Source organism: Lathamus discolor, chromosome Z, assembly GCF_037157495.1.
Source record: "Lathamus discolor isolate bLatDis1 chromosome Z, bLatDis1.hap1, whole genome shotgun sequence".
Lineage (NCBI taxonomy): Eukaryota > Metazoa > Chordata > Aves > Psittaciformes > Psittacidae > Lathamus > Lathamus discolor.
Genome location: NC_088909.1, coordinates 87,821,238 through 87,846,991, shown reverse-complemented (window position 1 = coordinate 87,846,991; position 25,754 = coordinate 87,821,238). Strand labels below are relative to the sequence as shown.

At 38.5% G+C, this 25,754-nt stretch overlaps 1 protein-coding gene across 1 annotated transcript in view; it reads left to right on the top strand.

Annotated features, from left to right (window-relative positions):
* Window positions 1-25,754, top strand: part of MAST4 (microtubule associated serine/threonine kinase family member 4) — a 111,479-nt gene that overhangs the window by 60,768 nt on the left and 24,957 nt on the right. The window contains exons 9-16 of the mRNA XM_065664024.1: window positions 891-992; window positions 5,879-6,011; window positions 10,440-10,507; window positions 12,609-12,694; window positions 21,699-21,907; window positions 22,612-22,750; window positions 23,798-23,930; window positions 24,649-24,814. Coding sequence (XP_065520096.1) covers window positions 891-992; window positions 5,879-6,011; window positions 10,440-10,507; window positions 12,609-12,694; window positions 21,699-21,907; window positions 22,612-22,750; window positions 23,798-23,930; window positions 24,649-24,814 — 1,036 coding nt within the window. The remainder of the gene's footprint in view (window positions 1-890; window positions 993-5,878; window positions 6,012-10,439; window positions 10,508-12,608; window positions 12,695-21,698; window positions 21,908-22,611; window positions 22,751-23,797; window positions 23,931-24,648; window positions 24,815-25,754) is intronic.

Below are 25,754 nucleotides of genomic sequence, written 5' to 3'. Positions count from 1 at the left end.
TTCAGAAAATCAGATACATCATATGAAAATTACTTACCCTTATTAATCACTTTTTAAATGTTAGTTTCTGAATTCTCTCTGTGGTTTTGAATAAGCAAGAGATGACGAAAAACTACAATTTACTATTCAGAACAAAGAAATGCTTTGGTATTTGAGTGAAGGACTATTAGTATATTTTAATCAGGAGGAGAATAATATGGTTTCATTGCATTCATTAGCATACTAAAATTATATAATTGGTTCTTAGAAACGTTTGGAAGAAATTTGAAATGCAGTTCAGGCCATTGTGCAAATGTTAGTAAAGCTATTTTTTATGTATTCATTCTTTTATAGTAGTTTTACCGTCTTTGTTGTAATCCTTGTAGAACTCAAATTTTTCATTGTCTTCCTTTCTACATGCACCTTTATATGGAGCCTCTCTTATATGTATATGTCCTTGTCATTATAGTATGACATATGATCATAGGAAATCAGTATAAATCTGGCATCGACATTGCTTATGTTAATCAGTATTACGTAGGTCAGTTTTCCTTTCATCCTAAAATTATGAACAAATTGAGATGTAGCTGTACTTGTAGAGAGATGTATGTTATATTGAAATACAGTCCCTTTTGCAAAACTGATGTATAAGTTTAAAAAAAGAAGTAGGTATTATGTCAGTTGTAGGCACTTTTATTTTGTTTTTTCCATGTTAGAATTGTACAAATGGGATTATTTCAATTTGAAATCACAGCCTTGCTCAAATTCTTATTGTATCTGTTGGCATCTTGAAAGTGACATGCTGTATGTCTTAAGTATGTGCTTCAAACCCTGAAAGGTGTTACAGATATCATATATTCTTTTCAAGTGTGATTTTTTTTTTTTATAATCACTTAATTTTTCTCTTTTAGGCTCAGGAGCGATCAGAGAGTGGAGAAATGGCATTTATTAAACAACTTGTCAGAAAAATTCTGATAGTTATTGCTCGTCCTGCTCGCTTACTGGAATGCCTGGTAATATCATGCTTACTGTGTTTTTCACTTGTTAGTGTAGGAAGGTTCCTGACTTACTATTCAAGGCCCTTTATAACTGTCAAACAGTGGGACAGGGCTTCATTGTTGGTGGGATCCTTTCTGCTTTTATTTCAGAAACATTGCATGAAGCTGACAGAGACCTCCTGCAGTTGGTTGTGTTTGGTTCTGTGCTGTTGCAAATACTATGTTATAGAATCCCTTTCCTCAACAGATAAAGCTCCAGATCAAAACCAGCTGGTTTTTTTTTTTTTGTTGTTTTGTTAGACTTTGCTGTTCCTTGGGAAGATTGTTCTGGAATTGTAATTGCTTTGTGGTTTCCCGTTGTTGTTATTCTTCCTTTTCTTACAAGTTTCATAATTTTGTTTCACTTGATAGCTGTCAGAGGTATAAGCAGCTTGCAGTAAGCTCTGCGGTACCTGATCTGGGGGGAACAAGCAGAATGATTAGTTCATCTGGATATAAAGGTAGTTGGAGTTATGCTGGGTACCAGAAGGAGCAGAAGAGTTAACTGATTTATGCATGAGCATAGTGCTGTTGTCACCAGACTAGCTTGTGCAAGGCCATGTGGGTGTGTTTCTGCTCTGCCTGCCCTTGCTGTGGGATCTGGGATGGCTCAGGTGTGGGAAGTTACTCCTACGCACAGAAGCAATGTGCTTCAGTTGTTCAGTGGAACTAATAGACTCTTGCAGAACACAGTGTACTCAGGAGGATGGTGCAGACACCCAAATACCATGTAAGAACCAGCCTGGGTCCAACAGGCCTGGCACGCAGCCTGAGCTGACTTTGTTGAGCCACTGTGCTTGCCAATACCAGGATTGCAGTGTTGATGCAGCATACAGCTATTTGAGGCTGGCAAGGCTTATGTGAGAGCCACTAACTGCTGCTAGACTCAAGTTATGCCTGGAAGTGTCAAACTACATTTTCATGGCACTGAATCTGAGCTAGTAAGTCTTTCCAGCCTGATTTTGGCTCTGTGCTATGTCTCTTCATCTGTGGCACACTTAATCCGCAGCCTGGCTTATTCAGCTGTGGGCATTTTGAGAGCTGCCTCTCTTTTGTTTTGGAAACACCATGTCTCAGTGTTCCTAGTTGCAGTTTGTTCATGATTTGCAGTTCAGAGGGATCTAAAATAAGGTGCTTGAATCAGCATGTAAGAGATGTTTAAAGGCAGGCTGTAGAGAAGAGGATGCTTTAGCATGTCTTACCTCTGCTATTGAATCCAAACTTGCGTTACTTCTTTGTCCTGAACCCAGAAATCCTCATATCTAGTGTGATCTTCCCTGCTTCATTTCCAGGGTTAGCATAGTCTTTCTCCACCTCTACACCCAATTTCTTATTCAGTGTCTTGTTTTAGTTCTGTTCTGCATCCTCTATCATCACACATCCAGAACTTCCCTTAAATACATCTTGTGAGCTGACAGGCTTCTTCATGATGGTTGTCCTTCCCTTTCATGATTGGCTGGCTCTCTCCACCTAACCCTCTCCCCCAGCATTATTATTGTCTTTAGCTTTTTAATTCAGGTTCTCTCCCGGTGACCTATTTGCCCAATAGTTCAATGTCCCTAAATGCTAAATTTAATAGCTAGCCAGTCCAAATCTCCATTCACTTAGTCCCCGGTTTCTGCCCCTGGGATTTTATCCTGTGCTGCTTCCTTTGAAGCTTATCATGCTTCAAGCAGAGCTGTTGTATATCCGTATGCCTCTTTCGCTGGGCCTGCTGATGCAGCTGGGAAGACAGTATCACAAGGCCAGATGACTGTGTCTCATATCTGAGAGTTTCAGAGCAGCAATTGCAGAGAAAGCCAGCACAGCTTACTTACTGTTCTTATTTCATAGAGGATCTTTAGGAGACATAAGCAGAGATGTAACAACACTGCATGATAGGTTTCTGCAGAGGCAGGTTTTTGAAAAAAAATTTAGGTCTACTCTCACAAACCAGCATGATTCTCATTCAAAAAGGTATTAAGCCCATTCCATAAACAGGAATCATGTAGTCTTACACAAACAATGTTTTTCCATAGCATCCCTCTGGAAACTTTTGAATAATATTGGCTGTTATTTTAGAATGTCTGACTGAAATCGATACTAGGTATGGAAGGCTTCAGCCTCTTAAAGTTTGTAGCATTACAGGAAATAAATCCAGCACTTTGTCGAGAGAATTTTCAGATACCATGCAGTAATGCTGTCTGGTTTTTGATGGTGATCCTGCCTCAGATGATTATGATATGTGAATTTCTATTTTTATTCACTTGATAATCATATGAATAAATCTTTTTCAGTTTTGTATGTGCCAAGAGCTACTGGCAAACACGGAAAGTTTTTTATCCATTTGTATGTGGAAAATGAAACATGGAGTTGTAAGGATCAGAAATCTGTTGCTTTTAGTGATTTGCGTCTGTGTATGTGTATATGTGTGTGTATATTTAGATGGATGTGTACAGGCACACACATACATTCATATGATTAGAAGTATCTGTTTTGTAATTATACCTTGACTTACTAGCAAGTGGAGGAGATGCTGTATATCGGCCACTGCAGCAGGTAAGGAGACGATGATGCCTTCCTGATGAAGGTAGATAGGAATTAGAATCATAGAATCATAGAATAGTTACGGTTGGAAAGGACCTCAAGATCATCTAGTTCCAACCCCCTGCCATGGGCAGGGACAACTCACACTAAACCATCCCACACAAGGCTTCATCCAACCTGGCCTTGAACACTACCAGGGATGGAGCACTCACAACCTCCCTGGGCAACCGATTCCAGTGTCTCACCACCCTAACAGGAAAGAATTTCCTCCTTATATCCAATCTAAACTTCCCCTGATTAAGTTTTAACCCGTTACCCCTTGTGCTGTCACTACAGTCCCTGACTAAGAGTCCCTCCCCAGCATCCCTATAGGCCCCCATCAGGTACTGGCAGGCTGCTATGAGGTCTTCACACAGCCTTCTCTTCTCCAGGCTGAACAGCCCCAACTTTCTCAGCCTGTCTTCATACGGGAGGTGCTCTAGTCCCCTGATCATCCTCGTGGCCCTCCTCTGGACTTGTTCCAGCAGTTCCATGTCCTTTTTATGTTGAGGACACCAGAACTGCACACAATACTCCAGGTGAGGTCTCACAAGAGCAGAGTAGAGGGGAAGAATCACCTCTTTCAACCTGCTGGTCACGCTCCTTTTGATGCAGCCCAGGATACGGTTGGCTTTCTGGGCTGTGAGCGCACACGGCCGGCTCATGTTCATTTTCTCATCAACCAGCACCCCCAAGTCCTTCTCTGCAGGGCCGCTCTGAATCTCTTCTTTGCCCAAATTCTTGGCATACATCATCACATTGTTGTGTTTGTCAGTGCCAAGGAGTAACATGTAAGAGAGATGGCTGGGGACAGCATGTGAGATAGGAGAGACAGGCTAAAGCAGCATGTAATGCAGATTTTTTAGCAGTTCAGCAGCATCATGAGACTTTATGCTCCATGACAGGATTTGAGCAGTTCATGTTCATGGGGTTTCTGGTGAGTTCTTTTGATTAGGCTGGAAATGATGAAAATTGTTTCATGACAAATGAATTTAAGATTGTTTCCACAAGACTGAAAATTCCAAAGACATTTCATTGTAGATGGACTGTAACTCTTCTACTAGCCACAGCAGTTTGGAGGCTTCCAAAATGAAACAGGATACTTAATTTCTCAAGCTATTTTCCAGGGTGGGACATTTTGTTCCTGAGTCCTAGGTAGACTGAGGAGCTAGGACAGGAGCCTTGTGGCTCAGCACGCAAGCTACAGCCACATGGAGTTATGGCAAGCTGCGGAGTGACCACTGGGGAAGCTAACTAGCTTGGCAGTCTGCCTGACTTCCACAGTCACTGTTGACAGCACTGACATACTCCAGGAAAAAGTCTTGTTTTTGTTAAATCAATGTTTCATCTCTCTGACTGGCTCTTGCTCTATTAAGCATTGTGCCTGTTGTGATCTATGGTTGGCACAAATGTCTTGAAGATTGCAGTGGTTATGTTAGAGATGTTTTGGTATTAATTCATACCTGTATATAGAGAAAGTCTGTTTAAAAAAAAAAAACAACAAACAAACCATTTTAGAAACTTCTTTGTTCCTTTCAGTGCTTTCCTATTTTTATAATCTAGAAGGCAGTAAAATAAATGTATTTCCAAGAGACTTGGGGGATAGGCAGGGTTTTGAGTTTGTGTTTTTATTCCTCTTTGATGCTCGTCTTTTAGGCATAGTATAAATGATAGCTGTAATATAATTGGCTCCCAAAGGAGGATGTTTAATTTCTAGATTTGGAACAATTGGATCAATGAAGTTCAGAGGTTATTTTCAGCAACTTAGAATTTTGGCTTCGTTCTAGAGTTAGTGATTTATTTAACTGTATTTTCTACAAATGCTGGTGCACATATATTGATTAAAAATACTTCAAAATTTCATTTAGAATTTCATTTGGAATCAAAGTGGAAAGAAATACATTTACATAGGTTCTTCATTTCAGTAGTGGATTTATATATGCATGCAACTGTAGGGAGATAGTCTTCTGTATGGGAAATCTTATTGCTGGTGGTTATAGGACATTTCACTCTGCATATTATAGGAAGTTCTGAGGGCAGTGAACTTATTCTTACAAGGTAGTGCTCTAAAGTAATGGTATGGAACTTCATTGCTTAGTGTGTTGTATAGGAATCATAATAGAGTAATAGACTACTAGTAATAGAATAAAGTAGTATTGGTTTTAGTAAGGGAAATGGCAAATATTTGCAATAGAAGAAGCAAAGGAAGATTTTATGTTTGACTTCAAGACTTCCATTTCTACACAGAGAATGATGGTGGTTTTCTGTGGTTTTTTTTTTTTTCTTTTTTCCCCTAGGAATTTGATCCCGAAGAGTTTTACTATCTTTTGGAAGCAGCTGAAGGCCATGCTAAAGAGGGACAAGGCATTAAAACAGACATCCCTCGATACATTATTAGCCAGCTGGGCTTAAATAAAGATCCTCTGGAAGGTAAGTGCATCTTGTGGTCCAGCTATCCACCTAGATTCTTCCTTCTCGGTGTGTTTATAATCTCTATACCAGAAAAGGGTTAATGTAAAAATGGTAGCAGAACAAGCATTTGCTATGCCTCACAGTACCCTCACAAGCTCAAAGGCATTAAAATGGCTATATGAGATCTTTCTTTTGTGAATATCGTTCACAAACACACTGTGTCAGTAGTACTTGTCATCTTCCAGCCTGGCAATGCAACATTTTTTCTTCAGCTCTAGCTGAAATTTGCTAGTATAATTTGATGGCAACTGTTAGCCAACCATAGGTATAAATGAAACCTAGGCTGAGCTGTTATATGCCCTTCAGTGCCCTCAGGCTCCCACATCTTGGAGTCCCTGAGAAGAACATCTCCCATTCCTATTAAAACTGCAAATACTTGTTTTTCTTGGTAATTTATGTGTCCGTGTTGAGGGCTTATGTAGGGAGAATTTGGGTTCCAATTGGAACTGCAGAGTTTTTGTTTGCCTGATCTTTCTTTTAAGGACAGCATGGGGAAAACTAAAATTGCTTCTGACTCCTAACCAGACCATCATCTTTTTCATCCTGAGACCACATTCTATCACCGGTGACAGATGGAAATTGGTTCATTGTGTTCAGTGTTAGTCCTGCAATTGGAAGAAATTAGTAGAAATGCCATCATGGAAAATAAGTCTAACTTGTGCTGCTTATCTTCTGTGTTATGACCCAGAATGTGGATGATCTCTAGGTGGTCACTTGTTAACACAATAGCAAAACACCACGATCAAATTTATTTTTTTTAAACCAGTTTTCATGATGCAAGATCACATTTCTTTGAAGGAGCAGTGTATTGTGTGTTAAAAGAAAACTTTTTTGTTCAACTTCAACAGCTTGTGAAGTTTAGCACTGCCATATGTTGTCAGTAATTCGATTAGATCTAATTCAATTAGATTGGATATTGTTACAGATTATATTTGTATTAGGCTAACAGATAAGACAGTCAAGCCAGTTATTATTCTGCTTCCTGCCTTCACAGAAGAAATTCCTCATCCAAATCTAGTAGTATTTTTATCTGAAGTATAGATTAAAGCAGCTTTGGCTCTTTTTGCTTGGATTCAGAGTGCAGCAAAGAAGCCAGGCGATTTGGGAAAATGCATGTATGTATTATTTTCCATGTGGTACTGGAAGAGATTAAGAAGTAGCTTAGTTCTCTGCAAGATAAAGGGGTGCCTTCTGGATTTGGAGAGCTAGATTTGGCCTAGACTTGACAATTCATAAATAGTTCACTGATCAAGTATATAAGGTTTTATTAGGAGTGTTCTTTGAGAGGTTAGTATAATTGACCCTGGTTGCCACTTGAACCTTATCCTACTAATTAATTTTTTGTGACCTCTTGGATAAAAGTGCTTCTCTGCATAAGTCAAGAATTGGACACTACCTAAGTTTAATAATACCTTTGAACTTTTAAAAAGTTTATTGTGAAAGAGGTCTAGAGACACATGCTTTATATAAATAGGGGATACTGTTTTCTCAGACTAAATACTTATTTTATGTAAGAATACTTCATCTAGGACACATAATTACATTTCATAAATTGAATATTAATATAAAACAAACTTGAAGCATTCAAAGATAGTTGAAATGCGGTATTTGGGTTTTTTAAGGAGGATAAAGTGGGCAGTGTGGCTTGTCAGTAAATACTAAGGGGTGTATGATATATGGATTACTGATCTTTGGTTAAATTGGAGAGTTGGATGGTTAAATTATTTAGTGTATTTTATATGTTAATGAGTATATAGGTTTGTGACCAAATAATTCTGGCCATTTGATTCATATTAATGCTTTCCTGCCTCCTTAGAAAAAGTGATACTTATAAACAGTATAAGTCACTGTACAGTGACTTCTTAAATTATCTGGGTTTTAATAGTTTAGATTCTTCAAACATCGTTTTAATTACTATTAAAAAATACTGTAGTAAGATCATCCTCCTGAGAGATATTTAAATTCTTTCTGTGCAAAAGTAGGAAATTTTAAAATAGGTAAACGAAGTATTTCAAAGCAAAGAAAACCCACCACAGTTACACCAATTATCCTGAAACAAAGAATTGTATTTTCAAGTAAGCTGTTAAATTATGTCTGCAGTATTTATAATGTTCACATATTTTACTTCCTCTGCAGAGAAGAGCAACCTACTTTTTTATATCTTTCTCTACTTACTTCCTTTGTTCACTGGTAAAGCTGTAGTGTCCTTTCTTTGAGTGAAATGATGCATGTATTACTTGGAGATAATGCTAGATAAATTTATACTGTACTGAAAGCAATACCAGAGCAGATTCATCACTTATCAGGGACTGGTGGCTGCATTTCTGAATAGTTCCCCAGGGAGAAATCTTTGCCCATGGTTTTTAAATTGCCATCTTTACCTTTTTGAATCATGAGTCTTCAGAAATGGTCTAAATCAATGAAAGAAAAAGGGCAGATGTTTAATGGTATTTAGATGAGTTTTAAAGATCTCTTCAGGCATTGCAAAATGGTTCCACAGCTCCCCATTTCGAAAGCTGATGCCTGGTTCTGTTCCATTATTACCTACTGCTTGCAAATAATATGTATTCCTCAGATAATGGTTATTCTGCAAAAGTTCTGATTAAAAATAGCTTATTTTAATTCTCTATTTATGAAAATAATTTCACTTGAGAAGGATGTCAAAATATATTATTCTAGCTTGCTTGGTTCTCACCTGTACAATAAAGGTTTCATCAGTACTTCTGGCATGAAAACCCCACATTCACAAAACTGTGACTTTTGTCAGGGAAATCCACTCCAGTTTCGAGTTCAGTCTGTCATTTTAGCTTAGGCTCGCTTTTGTTGTTGTTGTTGTTGTTAATGTTGTTGTTTTGGTGTTTTTTTTAAATATTTATTTGTTCTCAGTAGAGATATTTTTATCGACTTCATATTCAGAAGTTTTTAAATTTTTTAGCTTCTCTAACAGATTAAAAATCTGCTTGGATTTTGAGGTGACATTTTAATTACTTCTGATTTCTGTACTTTACACATGTAGTGTTTTGGATAGTGAGTACAAATCAGAGTTACTTCTTAAATCTTTAGCTGTTCCAACAGAAGATTGTGTGGTTAATTTGCTTTAATGATTACAGTGAGTGTTGGGCAGAATGTCTCTTGTAACAGTCACTTATTATATAGAAAATCCAGTTTAGATATTCTATGTGAATATTCAATTACTTCTCATATTCATAAATTTGGTTAACAGTCCTGAGATAAAAAAACATCACACAAATTTCAGGTGGTCATATCTCTGATCCCCAGCACATAATTACAATAGTATGTGCAACCTTGGCTATGTGGAGTATATAATTAACATGTAAAATTAAAGTAATGCTAAGCTTCCCAGGGTCTTTTAGCTACCAACTGTCCTGTTTAGCATTTATTACTGAGACGAATTCTTATTTACTGTCTCATGAAGAACAGAATAGGCTTAGGAGCTCTGCAGCATAAGCATGGGCTGACTCTGACAGGGACAACCATGTCAAGTTATAGACTCCCAAAATCTGTTTCCCAGAGAAGTCATAGAATCATAGAATAGTTAGGGTTGGAAAGGACCATAAGATCATCTAGTTCCAATCCCCCTGCTGTGGGCAGGGACACCTCACATTAAACTATACCACCCAAGGCTTTGTCTGACCTTGAACATTGCCGGGGATGGAGCATTCACAGCTTCCTTGGGCAACCTATTCCAGTGCCTCACCAACCTTACAGTAAAGAACTTCCTCCTTATAACCAATCAACACTTACCCTGTTTTAGCCCCTTACCCCTTGTCCTGTCACTACAGTCTCTATTGAAGAGACCCTCCCCAGCATCCTTATAGCCCCCCTTCAGATACTTGAAGGCTGCTATGAGGTCATCTCTGTTAGTGACCCCATAAATGATAAACTTCTAAGAAAATGGCTTCTGTCTTACTCTGTTAAGCATATTAACATTTATGTGTAGAAGATGGAAACCATATGAGTCCATCTCATCTAGTCTAAACTAGAAAAATTTTCTTCTTGACTGTGGAAGAGCCCAACAAGGATGCAGCCTACTATTAATCCCTCATGGGATGAGATCCTCAGGACTTTTAGGAGATTAGTGCTGTTTTACCCTTAATCTCTCAGATATGAGAGTTCCCATGCCTCAGTGGTGGTAACAATACCGCTGTTCATTGTTTTATGGCCATTTGAATTCTTCAGTGAAAGATTGTGTAGTCATTGAATAGCATGACTTCTGGGTGGGATTTTTTTCTATGTGCTTAGAGATGCCCTGAAAGTTATTTGCAGATACTACAGATCGGACAGCATGTTCATTGGGTATTCTAGAAGAGAGTCACTTTTCAGGTTTTCTGTGCTTAAAATGAAGTTTCTAATCTTTGTTTCCAGAAATAGCTCAGCTAGCTAACTGTGACAGTGGGACGGCAGAAAATCTGGAAGGGGATGAATCAATAAATGTAAGTTTTCATGTTATGTTGCTGATTTTACTGAATCTGAGCAAGGACAAATAGCTGTGTTGTGTTCGCTCTGTTTTAATTTTCTCCTGGTATGTGTGAAGAGATTGAATAGAACAGTGGTTAATACTCAGACTAATGCCATGGTGCTCAACAGATGGAAGGCTTGCAAAACATAATAGCATAAAACTTCCTACCTATTTTTCTAGATGTTACACTATCTTTAGCTTCCACAAAGTTAGTGTTTACCATGTGGCAATTGTTTTACCACAAAATTCATCACTGCTTCCTTTATTTCTGTTTAATTAATGTATTTTTCTTTCAGAAGGGTTTTTAAACCATTTCATAAAAAAATGAATTATTTTAAACAGATTTCAAAACAGCTAATGGTCAAACCAGGAGACTGAACAGATACAGTGAAGACACAAGAAAGAAATGAGCAATATAGCAAATAGTCTGGATTCAGAAAGTTAGCTTGCAGTCTGGAAGATTGTGCATTGTTTTTCTGAATCTGTGTTAAAAAAAAATCTTGTCTACCATAGTGGGTATCTTACAGTAATATTTTGTCAGATGCTTGTTTAGGTTGGCAAAAGAAAACCGAGTTGGAGCACTTTGTTGCTCTGAATATTGTAGGATTAAATGCTCTCAATTGAAATTCTTATTTTTAAAAGTTGTTTCTCATACGTTGGATTTCAGTCAACAATGGATAGAGTCCTGACAATTTAGTGTCGATTCTCAGTGCAAGTGGATAGAAAAGGCAAGCGCAGTTTTGAGGGATGCATAGTTATTCAGTGGTATTTTACAGAGACTTACAAATATTAGAATTTAAAGCACAGGTATGGGGTGTCTGTTAAAACAGTTCTCTTACACTGCAGAAAAGACATCCTCCTCATAATACATGTTGTATTGTCTTGAGATAATTTCTGACTTTAACAAATGCCACCTACGAAGGCTTCCAGAGTTGTGACATTAAGGGTGTTTCTTACTCTGTTCATCTGTTTTAGACCTAAGTAGCATTTAGTGGAAGGATATTGACAAATTGGAGAAATAACAGCTAGGAGATTTAAAAGAAGTGCTGAAGTGCTTAGGAGAAGCTGGAGTGCAAACTGGCTTAGCAACAGCTAAGAAATTGCAGTTGTAAAGTTTGTGTTGTGCAAATGTTGAAAAAATACAGAAAGGTTAATGCAATGTAACAAAGCAATGTAAAGAAATCAGTAAAGAAAAATACAGGGTGAGTATTTGGAAACATTTTCCTGAAAGTGTAGCTGTGGAATAAACACATGTGGGAAGTGACAGGAAGCGTAACTTTAAAGTACAGAATCATTTAAAAAAGTCATAAATATACAATTAGGAAGAATCCTGTACTGGCAAGCAAGTGGGCTGAACAATTTAATAAATCGTCTCTGTTCCTCCGTAGTTTATTAACATATTCACTAATCTTCTTTCACTGAATTTTCTTCAGCAAGAGTTTAATTAAAAATGTTCCAACCAGCTCTACTTTAAACCTTTACTGCCAAACTGCCTGGGTAGGGATTGTAGGACTTGGAGATTTGGAAAGCATCTTTAAAAGGATCTTGTGGGTTTGGAACACTGTATTTGGAGTCTGGTGCCCTCATCACACCCCTACACCCCAATTTCACACGTGCATGTTCAAGATTAATTAAAAACTAAAGCTAGAAAAAAGGCTATGCAGTACTCTCAGGCCATTTGAAAATGTTCTGGCGTACAAATGGATGAAAGTGACCTCCATAATGATAGAACTCGTGTGTTTTTATCCTCTATATTTTTCATTTTATGTCTCTTTTCACAGTCTATCCCAAGATTAGTTAGAAATGTGCAGAAGTTTATTTGAGTGAGCAAGAGCTCATCTACATTTAGTTACAACCAGGCTGTCATACCATCGTCAGATTTACTAAAATGGGAAGGCAATGGACAACAAGTGCCTGGTGGGGTTCACTTAACTGGACAGAGTTTTTATGTGGCTCATCAGGGTGTGACAGCCTGGTGATAGGTTAAGGGTTTTTTGGGGTTGGTTTTTATGTTTCCCTGGTCTTGAAAAAAAGTATCGTATTAACTTTGTTCTCTCTTCTCTTTTACTTTGAAGAGCTCTAATACCTCACTGAAGCTGCAGAGAAAACCTCGGGAAAGTGATTTTGAAACAATTAAACTGATTAGTAATGGAGCTTACGGGTGAGTAATTCACGAGTGCAGCAGCTTTTTAGCATCTTATATTTGCTTAACTTCCCATTATTACTTATTGCAAGGATGTTTATGTGAGGGAGTTTGTTTGTACTGCTTTTTCATTTTGCTTTCTGGTTTTATGGCTAATATTTCAAGTTAACAAGAAAAACTTCCTGAAAAGCTTGCTAGGCAATAATGAATTACTGTGTGCTGCAGTAAATTAAAATACTGAGGATTACATCACAAAGATTTTTCAGAAGTATGTGTTGTGTAATGCCCAAGATGAAATCTGAATGAATCGAAAGGCAGATTTAAAGCCACCTTTAGAGCAGTGGAAACAGTCTGTGTTTATGCAGATGTGAAAGAGAATAAAACTGCATCTGTAAGGAGACAGATTGTTAAAAATGAGTTCTTATTTGACCTAAACATACTGGTGAAGTAGAAGCAAATTTTCTTAAGTAGGTCAGCACAGTTTTGTTGCTTCTCTGCAGACAGTCTTTCATCTTCCAATTTTAACCCATTAACTTTTAAGCAATTGCTGTTACTTCGTTAGTTTTGGGTACCTGAAGGTACATAGCTTACTGACCAGTGGTATGCAAATCATTTGGAGATGCCCTAGAAGACCAGCAGAAATTGTGTTAGCCTGGACCTTAAAGGAACACAATGTTTTCTGGAAGTACCATCAAGGGATTGTGTATATCAGCAGGCAGAAATCTGTCTTTAGTCACCTTTTCTTATCAGCTACTATTAGACCCCTGGTTGGCTCTCCTCCTTTGAACTGAAATGTATCAAGACATAGGCTTGGTCTGTGTAACCTGTTAGCAGAGCCAGGAGGGATATATTAATTCAAAAAAGAGAGGTTTGTGTCTTGAGGTGAGGAGCTCATTGCCAAGTTAGACCATGTCACAGCCTGTCAGTGGAGAGGCCTGTGCTTTTCTCCAGCACAGAACTTATTAGACTGGCTCTTCTCTGTGCTGCCTGTGCTTGAGGTAGGAAGCAGCAGCAACCTGAATAGGACTAAGCAATCTTTGACAAGACCGTGGACATAGAAGAGAAAGCACTTGCAGTCTACCCAGTTGAATTTTGCATGCTGTTTTAATGGCCTGAGGCTGGTGAGCATGGTAATACTCTCAGATCATAGTTAAAGGTAACCCTGAGCCTGGGGACAGGAGGCTTTGGGTTCTGCCTGATACTGTAGGTCATGATAGCACTTGTGGAGAGTATTATTTGTGTCCAGGCCTGCTTATGTAGCTCAGCAGAAAGCCTGAAGGAAGTAACATAATTTGCATTAAAGTTATGTAAATATCCAAATAAAACTTCTCACTAGTCAACTTGCACAATTAATTTTCTCAGAATTTCCCCCTAGGCAAGCCCATTACTTACTGTATGCCTTTTTCTCCCAACTACCCCAGGACTTCAAAAGCCTTTCTTCTAGCAGTTAGCAGTAGCTGCTGCTCCCTTCCTGGGCAAACCTCTTTCTCCTTCGTTTTGCAGATCCTTAGTCTCCTCCATTCCTCCTTTCATCTCCTACCCAATTTCCTCTTTATCCTACTGAAGGAGCATAAGAAGAATGGTGTGGGGTGGGTCCTCATCAGAGAAAAGTATGTCCAAGTCATTACACCTGCCCAACTTCCCAGTGGTCTAAGATGCTGAGGGATGGGTAGAGAGAGAGCAGCTGCAGAAGAGCATGCTGCAACAAGCAGTTTGTGGCTAGACTTCTAAGTCAGACATTTGGTAGGCCTGTGGCTTTTGCTCCATAGGTGTTTCAGTTACAAGGAGCCTTGACGAGCCATTAAATACAGACTGGAGACAACTGTCCTTTCGAAACCAGAGAGAGCTCATCTCAAAAGCTGGAAAAGAAAGGATGGAAAGCTGTGGCTTTCTATGGCACACACGATGTAGGGCTGTAGAATTTCTTTTCTCATCCTTGTGGAAGGCAGAATCAATACTTTTGAAACACCTCTTTAATGCCAAAAATATGCTAAATTGGCAATGCAAATGTCATAAAAATTGGGTGAGACCCTGATAGTTTTGTAGGGAAATGGAATGCTGGTAAGAGGGTGAATGGCTTGGAGTGATCTGTATTCTGCATGAATCATTATTCTCTTTAGCAAGTATGAAAACGGGTAGGCTGGCTGGTTATACTGTGGCGTAAGAAGTTGAAACTGAAAATCTTGTGAGTTTAGTAGAGTACTATTAGTTCCATCCTTAAGCAAACAATAACAAAATAGATTTTGTTGGCTTGGATTTTTTGTTTTAAATTCTTACTTCTTAAGAGTCAAGAACGAGAAAGAAAACAAAGGTGCAGCCCCTTACTAGTTAATGTAGAGGGAAAGGAACACATTCAGTGAACTGTGAGACAGTAAACTTCTGAAAGTACTCACTAGTCACTGCACCCAGCTACTGTAAGTTGAGTGGGCTTGTGTTCCTGAATTCTCTGGACTCTCACATCTTCAAAACTATCTGTGTTGTTGAAGATCTCCACTGTGGAATGTCAGGTAAGTGGGACCATAATATTGACAGACCAGTTTTTGATCTTTAGTAAGTGTTATTGCTGTTAGCACGAGTATGATTGGTGGTTAATTTACTTAAAAGTTACAGTCAGGTTTAAAGAGGAGCACATCACGATAACATAAATGCTCTTTAACCCATCTACAAAATGCGGAGTAATAAAACAATACCTGTTCCACCTGTGAATACCAAGCAGTCACCTGCCCTGTAGGCATTTAATGCAGTTTATTTACAAGTATAAGCAGCTGAAATAAAAGTTACTGTTGTTAGCTACGAGGATTATTTCTTTTCCCTCTGCATCTGTATTTTTCCAGGCCATTAACTTTTTGAAATAACGTAAATACGTGTGAATTCTATCTGTGCTTCATTGATTTATTCTCAAAAATATGTGAGTGGACATATTTCATGCACCGACTTGTTAAAGATTCAGTATGCTGTTGTAATATTTTATGTATTTTGAGGCTATAATGGAGGGTTTCATTCTTAACAAATGAAAAAAAAAAAAAAAACAAACCACCAAACATTCTGCTGTCTTTGATTTTGCTGTGGTATTTTTGCCTTCATTAGTGAAATGGAAATCTTGACTGCTTGACAGGGTAATTGTTGGGCTTGGCATGGTGTAGCTGAGATTTGTCAGATGTGTTAAACTTGATGAGTTTGAGTATAAACTATTGGTTTTGTGAAGGTTTGAGTAAATATCTTAGCAGTTCTGTGCTTTTAATTGATTGGGTAAACTCATTTGTAGTGCAATTAAGTGTATAGTAGATGAGGTGTATCAGGCTATTGGGAATGGCTAGGAATATACAAGAAGTTAAACAAGCTGTGAATCAGTAAACATGTAGGATGCTGGCCAAGTCATTAATGATTTCACAAGCTGTCTATCTGACTTCTATCAGCCAGCCAAAACTTTTCATACTTCCCAAATTTAAATTTTTCACTGCAAACAGAGCAACATTTTTTTCCATATTGCAGCTTATAAGAGGTAGCAGGTAGTTGTATTCCATCTCTTCAAGTTGGCATCAGCCTGGTTTCCTGGACCAGCTCAACAAAATGAAGATTGTTTGATTTCAGAGAAGCAAGTGATGTTAGTTCAGTTGTTCTTCATTAATGTATCGCTGCATCTGCTTAAAGCATGTACATGATACTTCTTTTGTGACTGCCTGGAATCCTTTTACTTACATGGTAACGGTTGATATGTATGTCACATAGTGGCCAATGGTGTTGCTTGATAAATTTAAAAACTGAGGTTGTGTTGGCTTGAGCAGCTGCTGCCCATAACCTGTGATTACTCATTCTTGTCCCTTCTCTGTCCTATTGACAGTACTTGCTCATGGATGAGTTGCATTGTGAATGGGAGTAAGAAAACTACCCAGATGCAGAATCCTGTCATTCAGGTTAATTCATTAGCAGCCTGGCAGACACCAGTTCAGAACTGGAAGGGGTTGGGGGAGGTCTGGCTTTATAGGTTCACTTATGTAGCACCAACTCTGAAAGAACTACAGGTCTAGTAAGCTATATTATTTTCTTTCTTTTCTGTTTATCCCTGTGGGTGACAGGTCTGTGCGTGTATGAGGCTTTGATTCCTAGGAGCTCGTAGCTTTGAAGAGCTGCTTAAAAAGTAGAGTTAGACAATTTCTGTGCTAGAGATCTTATACTCATCATTCATTGTGGACTTACAAACTTCGAACCCGTGCACTGTATTGCCCTCAAGTGAATTTCCCTTCCCATTGGAGCACAGGCAAAGTGCCTTGTCTTTCCTCTGTCACTAAAGTGCGAGGATCTAAAATTGGCTCCCAGTGCAGTCCTCTTTGGTGGCAGAGAAAGGTTGTTACCTTTTTGAAAGTCTTGGATTCTGTCCTTCCTGAATGTACAGCATGCTATAAACTGGTGAAGAGCTCAGTTTCTCAAGCTTTTCTATTGCAAGTATGGAACAGTTTGCCCATAGGAACAGCAGCTTCGTGTCTGTGTTTACTGGGTGATGTAAAGATAGAAGGCGTTGGTACTGTTAGGTATGGAGAGGTAGCTTTATTAGTCAAAATTTGTAACATAATGCCCAGGGAAGATGTGAATGCTCCATCACTGTCAGTGTTCAAGGCCAGGTTGGATGAAGTCTTGGGTGATATGGTCTAGTGCAAGGTGTCCCTGCCCATGGCAGGGGGGTTGGAACAAGGTCATCTTAAGGTCCTTTCCAACCCTAACTATTCTATGATTCTAACTAGGGCTGGTACCAGTTATGAGAGAAGGATCACAGCTGTCATTCTTTGTCCTTCAGATAGCCAGCTTCTCATTTGCTGTAGACTACAGTAAGTCTGAAGTGTTGCTGATAGGAGGCTGTGCACATTGTCCCAGGGCTTGGAAGACCTGCACTGCACTGGATGTTCCTGTTAGGAGTGCTGTAGTGCTTTATGCAGCATTTCACCCTGTCCCCAGATAAATCCAATCTGGTCATGGGCATCGCCTAGCTAGGAGGTGGTGCAGTGCTGCTTATAAATTGTGATCTTAAATAACTCTCCATAAACTTTACCACATTGCTGTGTCATGAATCACACCCTCACAAGTGGCTCATCTTCACTAGAGGAAACCTCAGACTTTGTTCCAGGGTAGTACAGAAGGTAGTAGAAGGAATTGATTGATTTCATAATCAGTTTCCTTAAGGAAATTAATTATGAAGATGAAACGTCATTCCCAGTGAGCAGCTGTAACTTTTAAGCAGCAAGTACAGTACCCATGTTTCCACAAGGAGTTCAAGGTCCTTTGGTAATTTAGAGAATTGGGTCAAAGCAGGCAGCACAGCCACATTAGGCTCAGCACTGAATGTAGACTGGAGTGTAAAATGGCTCTAAAAGTTGAAGTTACTGAAAACTGTAAACTAGGCCTGGAGCCCTGAAGTAATTTAGAGAAAAAAACAGGAATCTTGGTTGTAAGATTGGAGAGATAGCTTGCATAATACAAGTTTGAGCAATTCAGGAACCCAGTTAAATTTCTGAAAATTTATTTTGGTCATCTTGACACATATATGCAGTGTTTTATATTTGTGCCTAGCTAAAGGTATTTTAGTGATACTTTTAAAAGCTAAGATTTATGTTGGAAGTAGATTAAGGGACTAATGTAATGTTTGAATAATGCCAGTGATTCTTGCTACTTCTCTTGAAAAGCAAACTTTTTCTTGCTATGTTGAAACACAGCATCAATAAAATACAGAGCACTTGTGTACCTGTTGGGATCTATACGTTGAGTTCAGAGGATGTTTTGGAAATATCTTGGGATCATGTTACAAAAACAGAAAGAGGGGAGTAGTAAAGCCAATGCCAGTCTGTGGCTTTGCAGGCAGACAGGGTGTACCACTGTCATTGAAGGGATTGACACAACAATTGGATGGTCTGCATGTTCCTAATACTTTGCTTTTGTGTCAAAACAATCCTCAGATTTACAGTTGTCTGTATAATATGCTGAAAATCGTGAGCAGCATTTAATGGCCAAAGCCAAGAAACCAGGAATTGAGGTATTCTTGTGCTCTTTCTTAAAAGTACATAGAAAACCAAGATGAACTTCTGTTTAGTGCTCCAGTTGTAGCATTATGAAAAATATAGATACATGGGATAGTGGGCCTGTGTGGGGCAAAAAGCAAGGCTCATGTTCAGTGCCAGGATTATAAGAGTGAAGCAAGATGACAGCTTCAAGGAGTGTGAACGGAGACTGAAAGGCCATCAAAATCTTTGTGCTAAGTTGTTACACCGTAACAGAGGCAAACCACTGGCAAATCAGAGTTTAGAATTACTGAAGACAAAGTTGTTAAGTGCTAAAGCTACTGTGACTGTTGTCATCATTTTACCTCCAAGTTTGTAGTTGTGTCTCAGCAGATGTGTGCTTTATGCCAAGCTTTCTACTTAGTCTAAGTTGAAGCCCCACTTATGTGCAGGAACATGTAAGGGTTTTTTTGTTGTCAAGTTTTTGTTGGTTTTTTTTTGGGGGGGGGGTTGTTTTGTTTTGTTAAGTCCAGGCAGCTAATATATGGTTATTTAACTGTTTGGGAATATTTCACTTTATCATTTTATTGACAAGTTTCAAACTGTGGGAGCTGAGGGCACCCTGGTGTCACAGGCAGTCCCAGGCACAGTTGTTGTAGTGTGCTTAGTTTAGCATACTAGTTGGCTAAGGAAATGACACCACTGCTGTGAATTGGGAGCATCCTGGAGGAAGAAGCGGGGGTCTTCTGCAGGAATAACATGCTGCTGGCTAGGACATACTTTTCTTTGTAAAGCATAAATGCTGTTTGCTGCGGTTTCTGCTATCAGAGGATGTGCATAAGCGATGCTCAACATTTTTGTATGTTAAGGATCATTTAAAAGCACATAGTATCGCATAAACAGCGTATGCCTCTGTAAGTGTGAGAGGGACAATTGTGTTGCAGTTGTCTTATGGGTCTAGTAAACTTGAACTAAACAGGTGTTTTTTTTCCTGAGGAATTGTAGATAACTGAATCCCAGTGGAAAGTAACATAAGTGCCTGCCTGTGGCTGTATGACTGGAGAGTGGGATTTAGAGAGCTGGAGAAACATAGCCAGAATGTCCCAGGTAGTTACTGGGCTACATAGTCCTTGGAACTTACTGGCTCTTCATCTTTAAATATGGTAGTAATGATCCTATAGATCTACATGATCTGCAAAGATGCTGTAATAATTTGTTCTGATTAATATCTTTCAGGAGTTCATCTGGGCACAGCGTCCAAATTAAAGCTCTGAGAAAGATCTGCATGCCAAGTCCTCAGGCAGTCCTCAGTTTTTTCATATAATTGTTTTTTAAGGATTACAGCTTCACGCACTTGAAGGGTTCACTTTTGTATATGCCAGGAGAGCACAAGGGGACTGAAATAGGGAAACACAGAGATGAAATTACAGGAGATTAAGAAACTAAAACTGACTGACAGGAGATAACAACATGAGAGAGGGGAAAACAAGAGTGTAAGGGAGAGAAAAGCAAAGGAAGAGTTGTAATGAAGGGGTGGAGAGAGAAGTGAGCATGAGGGGAGGGGTAGGAAGAGGTCCAGGAGGACAAAAGGCATGAAGCCAGCAGAGAGGAGTACTGGAGCTGAATAACTCAGTCATTTATTCCAGCTTGGGAGGGGCAGAAGAGAGACTTTGTAGGAAGCACGAAGGGTGGGGTTTGTCTTGAGTTTTGCCCAAGGTGGTTTTCCCCTACTTTCATAATGTCTTTTGCGTGCCCTGTGCACAGACAAAAATAAGGGATTAATGAAAACTTTTGGAAATAGAGGGACTTTATTTTATAGGAAAAGCTTTTGTCAACAAAGGAAGGCAGAAACGTGTTGACACTTTTCAGTGTTTGTAACTTGGTAGCTGTGGAAAGGTCTTCACAGAAATAATAAGGCAAGAATTGCTTTTTCGTGTTTTAAATAATTGTATGCTGATAATTGGACCTCTTGGGGACAGCAAACTGAATTTAAAAACAATCTAATTGAGTCCCATTTCCTGCCACCCCGCTTCATCCCTCCCCCCCCGCCCCGTTTTCTCCTTGTAGTCTTTTCTGTGTGTAAACACTCGCTGCTGTGGTAATTATATACTGGACATGCTATAAGCATTAAATGCTACAAAGCAGTTTTCAGGCAAGGCAGATGTTTTCATGATTTGCCTCAAGGGATTCTGAGAAATGCAGCAGTAACATCCCGTGTCAGTGCTTCATGGCAGGATGATTCCTTGAGGCTTGAAAGAAAGAAGGCTTGTATGTGTGAGGCTTTCTTTCAGCTGGCTTCCCTGCCTCAACCTTATCTCACCAGGCTTACAGGAAACTCAGTACCGAGTACCTCAGTGGAAACTTTGCATGTCAAGATACATCTTAACTCCATGTTACCATGCGTTTAATGCAGTGATCTTTGTTTCGGATTACTACTGGTGACCTACCCCTGATATGGATCAGTGCTGATGTCAGGGACTGAAAAAGAACAGAATAGTTAGCACCTGGCAACAAGAGAGCTACCCCATCAAACAGCTTTGAAGCAAACCTCATGAGAAGTTTTAAAGTCTCCTGGACAGAGTCTGAGTCATAATTATCAGACAATACACAGAATAAGCATTTGTAAGAATGATTTTATAACAATGTGCCATAGCTGAGTTTTGTATATAATGCTTTGTTGGTGGAAACATGCAAAATCTTCCTAAGCAGAGAGCATTTGCTATGTCTGTTGGACAGCATTTACTGTATCTGTTGTTTGGTTTTGGGACACAGGGCAAGGGGGAGTTGTTTGGTTTTAGTTTGTGTACTGATTTTTGTTGACTGAATTTCGTCCTGATTGTAGAACAGAATGAATTTTGTAGCCATTCTGTAATGTCAAAGGCAGGTCAACTACATGAAAGAAAACATAAAGCTTTTATATAATGCATGCACAGTTTTAAAAAATACATTTTTTTTTTTGTAAAAAAGTTTTAAAAATATATTTTAACAGTTACTCAGTTTTTTTTTCTTTCTCTGTCCCATGTGAACTTCTTCAGTGCGGTTTATTTTGTGAGACACAAAGAAACCAGACAAAGATTTGCCATGAAGAAAATTAACAAGCAGAATCTCATCCTCCGAAACCAGATCCAACAGGCCTTTGTAGAGCGCGATATCCTGACATTTGCAGAAAATCCGTTTGTAGTCAGCATGTATTGTTCCTTTGAAACAAGGCGTCATCTATGTATGGTCATGGAGTACGTAGAAGGTAAAGTGGCTGTTCTATTTGCATTTTCTTACAAGAAAGAAAAATAACCCATATGGTACTTGCATTGGAAAGGCTTCCTTGTGTCCTCTCGACTCTGGCAATACAGATTTATGTTCTAAATCCAACAGCAAGGTGGCTTTTTTCTAGTCATCTTCCAGGGGGAGCTTGTAAAACACTTGAGCTCCAGCTACAATGGGAAATAACTGCTGTTTGAAAATGTTCCTCATGGACTATAATCCTAAGTGTCCCAGTGTTCAAAAATTCTTGTGGAAATGCTGTTTGCTTTTCTGGAGTTGAAGTTTTCGTTAGCACATGTTGGGGTATTTGTACTAGCTCCTTTTACAAAGGTGAGGCAAGAGGAAGCAATTTGAAAAGGTGCTGATGCTGAAGGAGGCAGTGAACAGAGGCAGTGCAAGATGAGATACCTAGACTATGGTGGTTTTGTGGTTGGGTTTTTTTTGGTCCCTCCACCTGTAGCAGCACAGACTTTATTAGTTTCCAGCTGAACCCTTAAACTGCTCACTCCTTGCTTCACACTGTGTTTCCAGTACAAAAGTTGGTATGGTTACATGGTCTATTGAATCACTTGACTGGAAAATAAACATGTGACTGCAGTTTGTGTCTCTTTCTGCAGCATATATGGCTTATACTGATACTACTCAAACTTTATAGTGTCATCTGGAACATTTGTTCTGTTTCCACAGGTGGAGACTGTGCTACTTTGATGAAGAACATGGGTCCCTTACCTGTAGACATGGCAAGGATGTACTTCGCAGAGACTGTTCTGGCCTTGGAATACCTTCATAATTACGGAATTGTACACAGGGATTTGAAACCAGACAAGTACGTATATCGAATATACCCAGAAGAAGACTTAGAAATTAGATAAAATATCAAAGGTGTAAACTTTCTTTGAATGTACTTGAAATGTTTTGTTTGTTGGTTTGTTGGGTTTTTTTAAAAATGAGAATGTTCTGTAGATTCACAATTTCTGCACAATATTTGAATTTTTCCCTACCTGCAGTAACAGAAAATGTGGGGTTTTTTTTTCCCAAAAGAGATTTTTTTGAATTTTCTTTCTTTCAAATGCAAGAGATAACACAGTAGCAGAAAAAAGTGTTTACTCTTCCAGCTGAATTGAGAGAAATTGATTTTGGTCATTAAGGAAAAGATTTTTATAAGTATGCTTAAAACACTGTTTTAAGACTTAAGTATCACCAACTTGCAGATACTTGCATACATGAAGACAAGATGGCCCAGACTGGGAAATATTTCCTGTTATGAGGTTTTTTTTTGTTTGGTTGTTTTTTTCAGTATTTAGAAAACTGTTTCTTCTATATACATAAATAACATAACAGCAAGTAGCTGCAGTAAAAAGTATGGCAGCTGCAAGTTTCACATTTAAAGAAAAAGAATTAGATCATGCCTCTTGAGTGACAGTACCTTCATGGCATGATACTTCAGGCCAGTGTAGTATTAGTTACTGACTAACTTAATACCTGAGTGTTTTTTTCAGTTAGTGACCCACAGAAAATGCTCTCCTTATTTAAAAAGCAACATTTATTCTATTATAGGTCTTTCAGATGATGACTGTTACTTTTTCTTCAAAGCATATAGCATTCAGCTCTCAACACTTGTACGGTTCTATAAGATGTTGTGCAATTGCGTATGAAAAAGTGTTTACATCTGCTAATAGTAACAAATGTAAGACTCAGATTTTTAACCTGTTTATTTTGTACCTTGTTGAATTACTTTTTAAGCTGTCTTTATTTTTTTTGCCATGCTAATGGAACATTTTCGTCTAAGAATAGTAATAATAATGATAGTTGTAATCAGCACTGCATAATGTTGAATTACATCACAGTAATTTCAAATCATTCTAATTTACAGTTTATTGGTAACATCCATGGGCCATATAAAGCTTACAGACTTCGGCCTGTCAAAGGTTGGGCTAATGAGTTTGACTACCAATCTGTATGAGGGTCACATTGAGAAGGATGCCAGAGAATTCCTTGACAAACAAGTAAGAGACAGCCGTTTTCAGTCCTACATTGAGTGTTCAAATGAAGTGATGTTTTGCAAGTGGAATGTAGCTTGATACTGTATAAACTGTTATTTCTGCATTGGTGTTCCAGTTGTGTGTGTCAGTTACTCTTACTGATGCCTTGCAGGTTACTCTGAGATTTTTTTTCTTTCTACATTAGGATCTGTTAGTAAGATGAACAGCCTAATTGTGTGAAAGTGAATCTGTGAGAGAGACAAATGGAAAACTGTTTTTAGAAGGAATTCAAGAGTCTCAGCAGAGTACTTGTGGAGCTCATTATGCATTGTATAACCAAGGGTGCTAAAATCCTTGCTATGGCCCATTTCCCTTTAAGCATGCCTCATTACCATTGCTCACAATCTGTTCACTCTAAAAGTTACTTAAGATAAAACCATCACAACTTTCATATAAAGATAGGAGTATGTTTAAGTTAAATAAAATACTTGCCATGATGGACTTACATGTACGAAACTCAGACTGTCCTTTGCATGACAGATACGCAAATGTTCATTATGTTGCCTGTAAACATAGCTAGGTCATTCTAAAAACATAGCAGTTATGTGAAGTCAGCAGACTAAAACCTACTGAATTCCTTTTTTCCATGTTTCCATATTATGTTATGTTTCCAAAACTGTCAGTGATGTGACACAGCTCAATTAGACTTGTTTTACTGTCACACTTATTTTCTTTATTTTAGGTCTGTGGTACACCTGAATATATAGCTCCTGAAGTGATACTGAGACAGGGTTACGGAAAACCAGTGGACTGGTGGGCTATGGGAATTATCCTTTATGAATTTCTTGTTGGGTGTGTTCCATTCTTCGGAGATACACCAGAAGAGCTGTTCGGACAAGTAATCAGTGGTGAGGATCATTTTTAAAAAAAACTCAGATTACTCATCTTGCTGTGAAACATGTCAATTTCTGTTAATAGTAAATATATCTACAACTTTACTGATAGGCTAGGTTTTCAAACTAGTTTTGCTCAAAAGCCCCACCACTGTCATGTTATTGTATTAGCAGGTTGCTGTCAAAGCAATAAGACTAAATTTGGTTTGAAAGCTGAGCTTGTAGTATATTGTTGCTAAGTGCAGAAATGCAGAAATGCGGAAATGCACTGGTTAAGCTGCATCGTTTAGAAATGAAAACCAGTATTAGTAGAAAAGTAGTGCCACTGTGGCACAGTGATTTCAGTCTTTAGCAAAGAAATTATACCCAAGAAGAAACAGTTAAAATAAATTTGCATAAATGGGAACATGCCTCATGGCACAATGAAGAAATTAACAAAGATGTAATAAAAGCCTAAAACAAATGTCTCACAAATAATAAATAATGGGAAAGAGAAGGAAACAAATTCAATTCACAGACTGCAAATGATTTCATTGGTGATTGTTGTAGTGCAGTGTTATTTCTGTAGCAGCTGTTCTTCTTCCATTTAAAATTCAATAACCCTTTAGTTCCTAACCTGCAAGCTGACCCTAAGTATTGTTATGTGGCTTATGGCAAAACTGAATGATAATTAAACAGAATTGTTTACTATCCTGCCTGCTGTTTCCATAAATTTCCCAGATGCATAGATGTAGAGGGCCTCTATTTATGCCAAGAGTTTAACAGAACGGCATCTCTTACTATTTCCCAGTCTGTTTTATAGTCTGCTTGAAATGTCCAGTAGCTAAGACAAGACCACCAAACAGCAAACCAAAACAACTGTCAAAAAAACCAGCCCAAACAACAACCAGAAAGCCCAACAGAAACAAAACTGACCATACCTTTGGTGTCATACTCTGAGATAGTGAGAATGCAG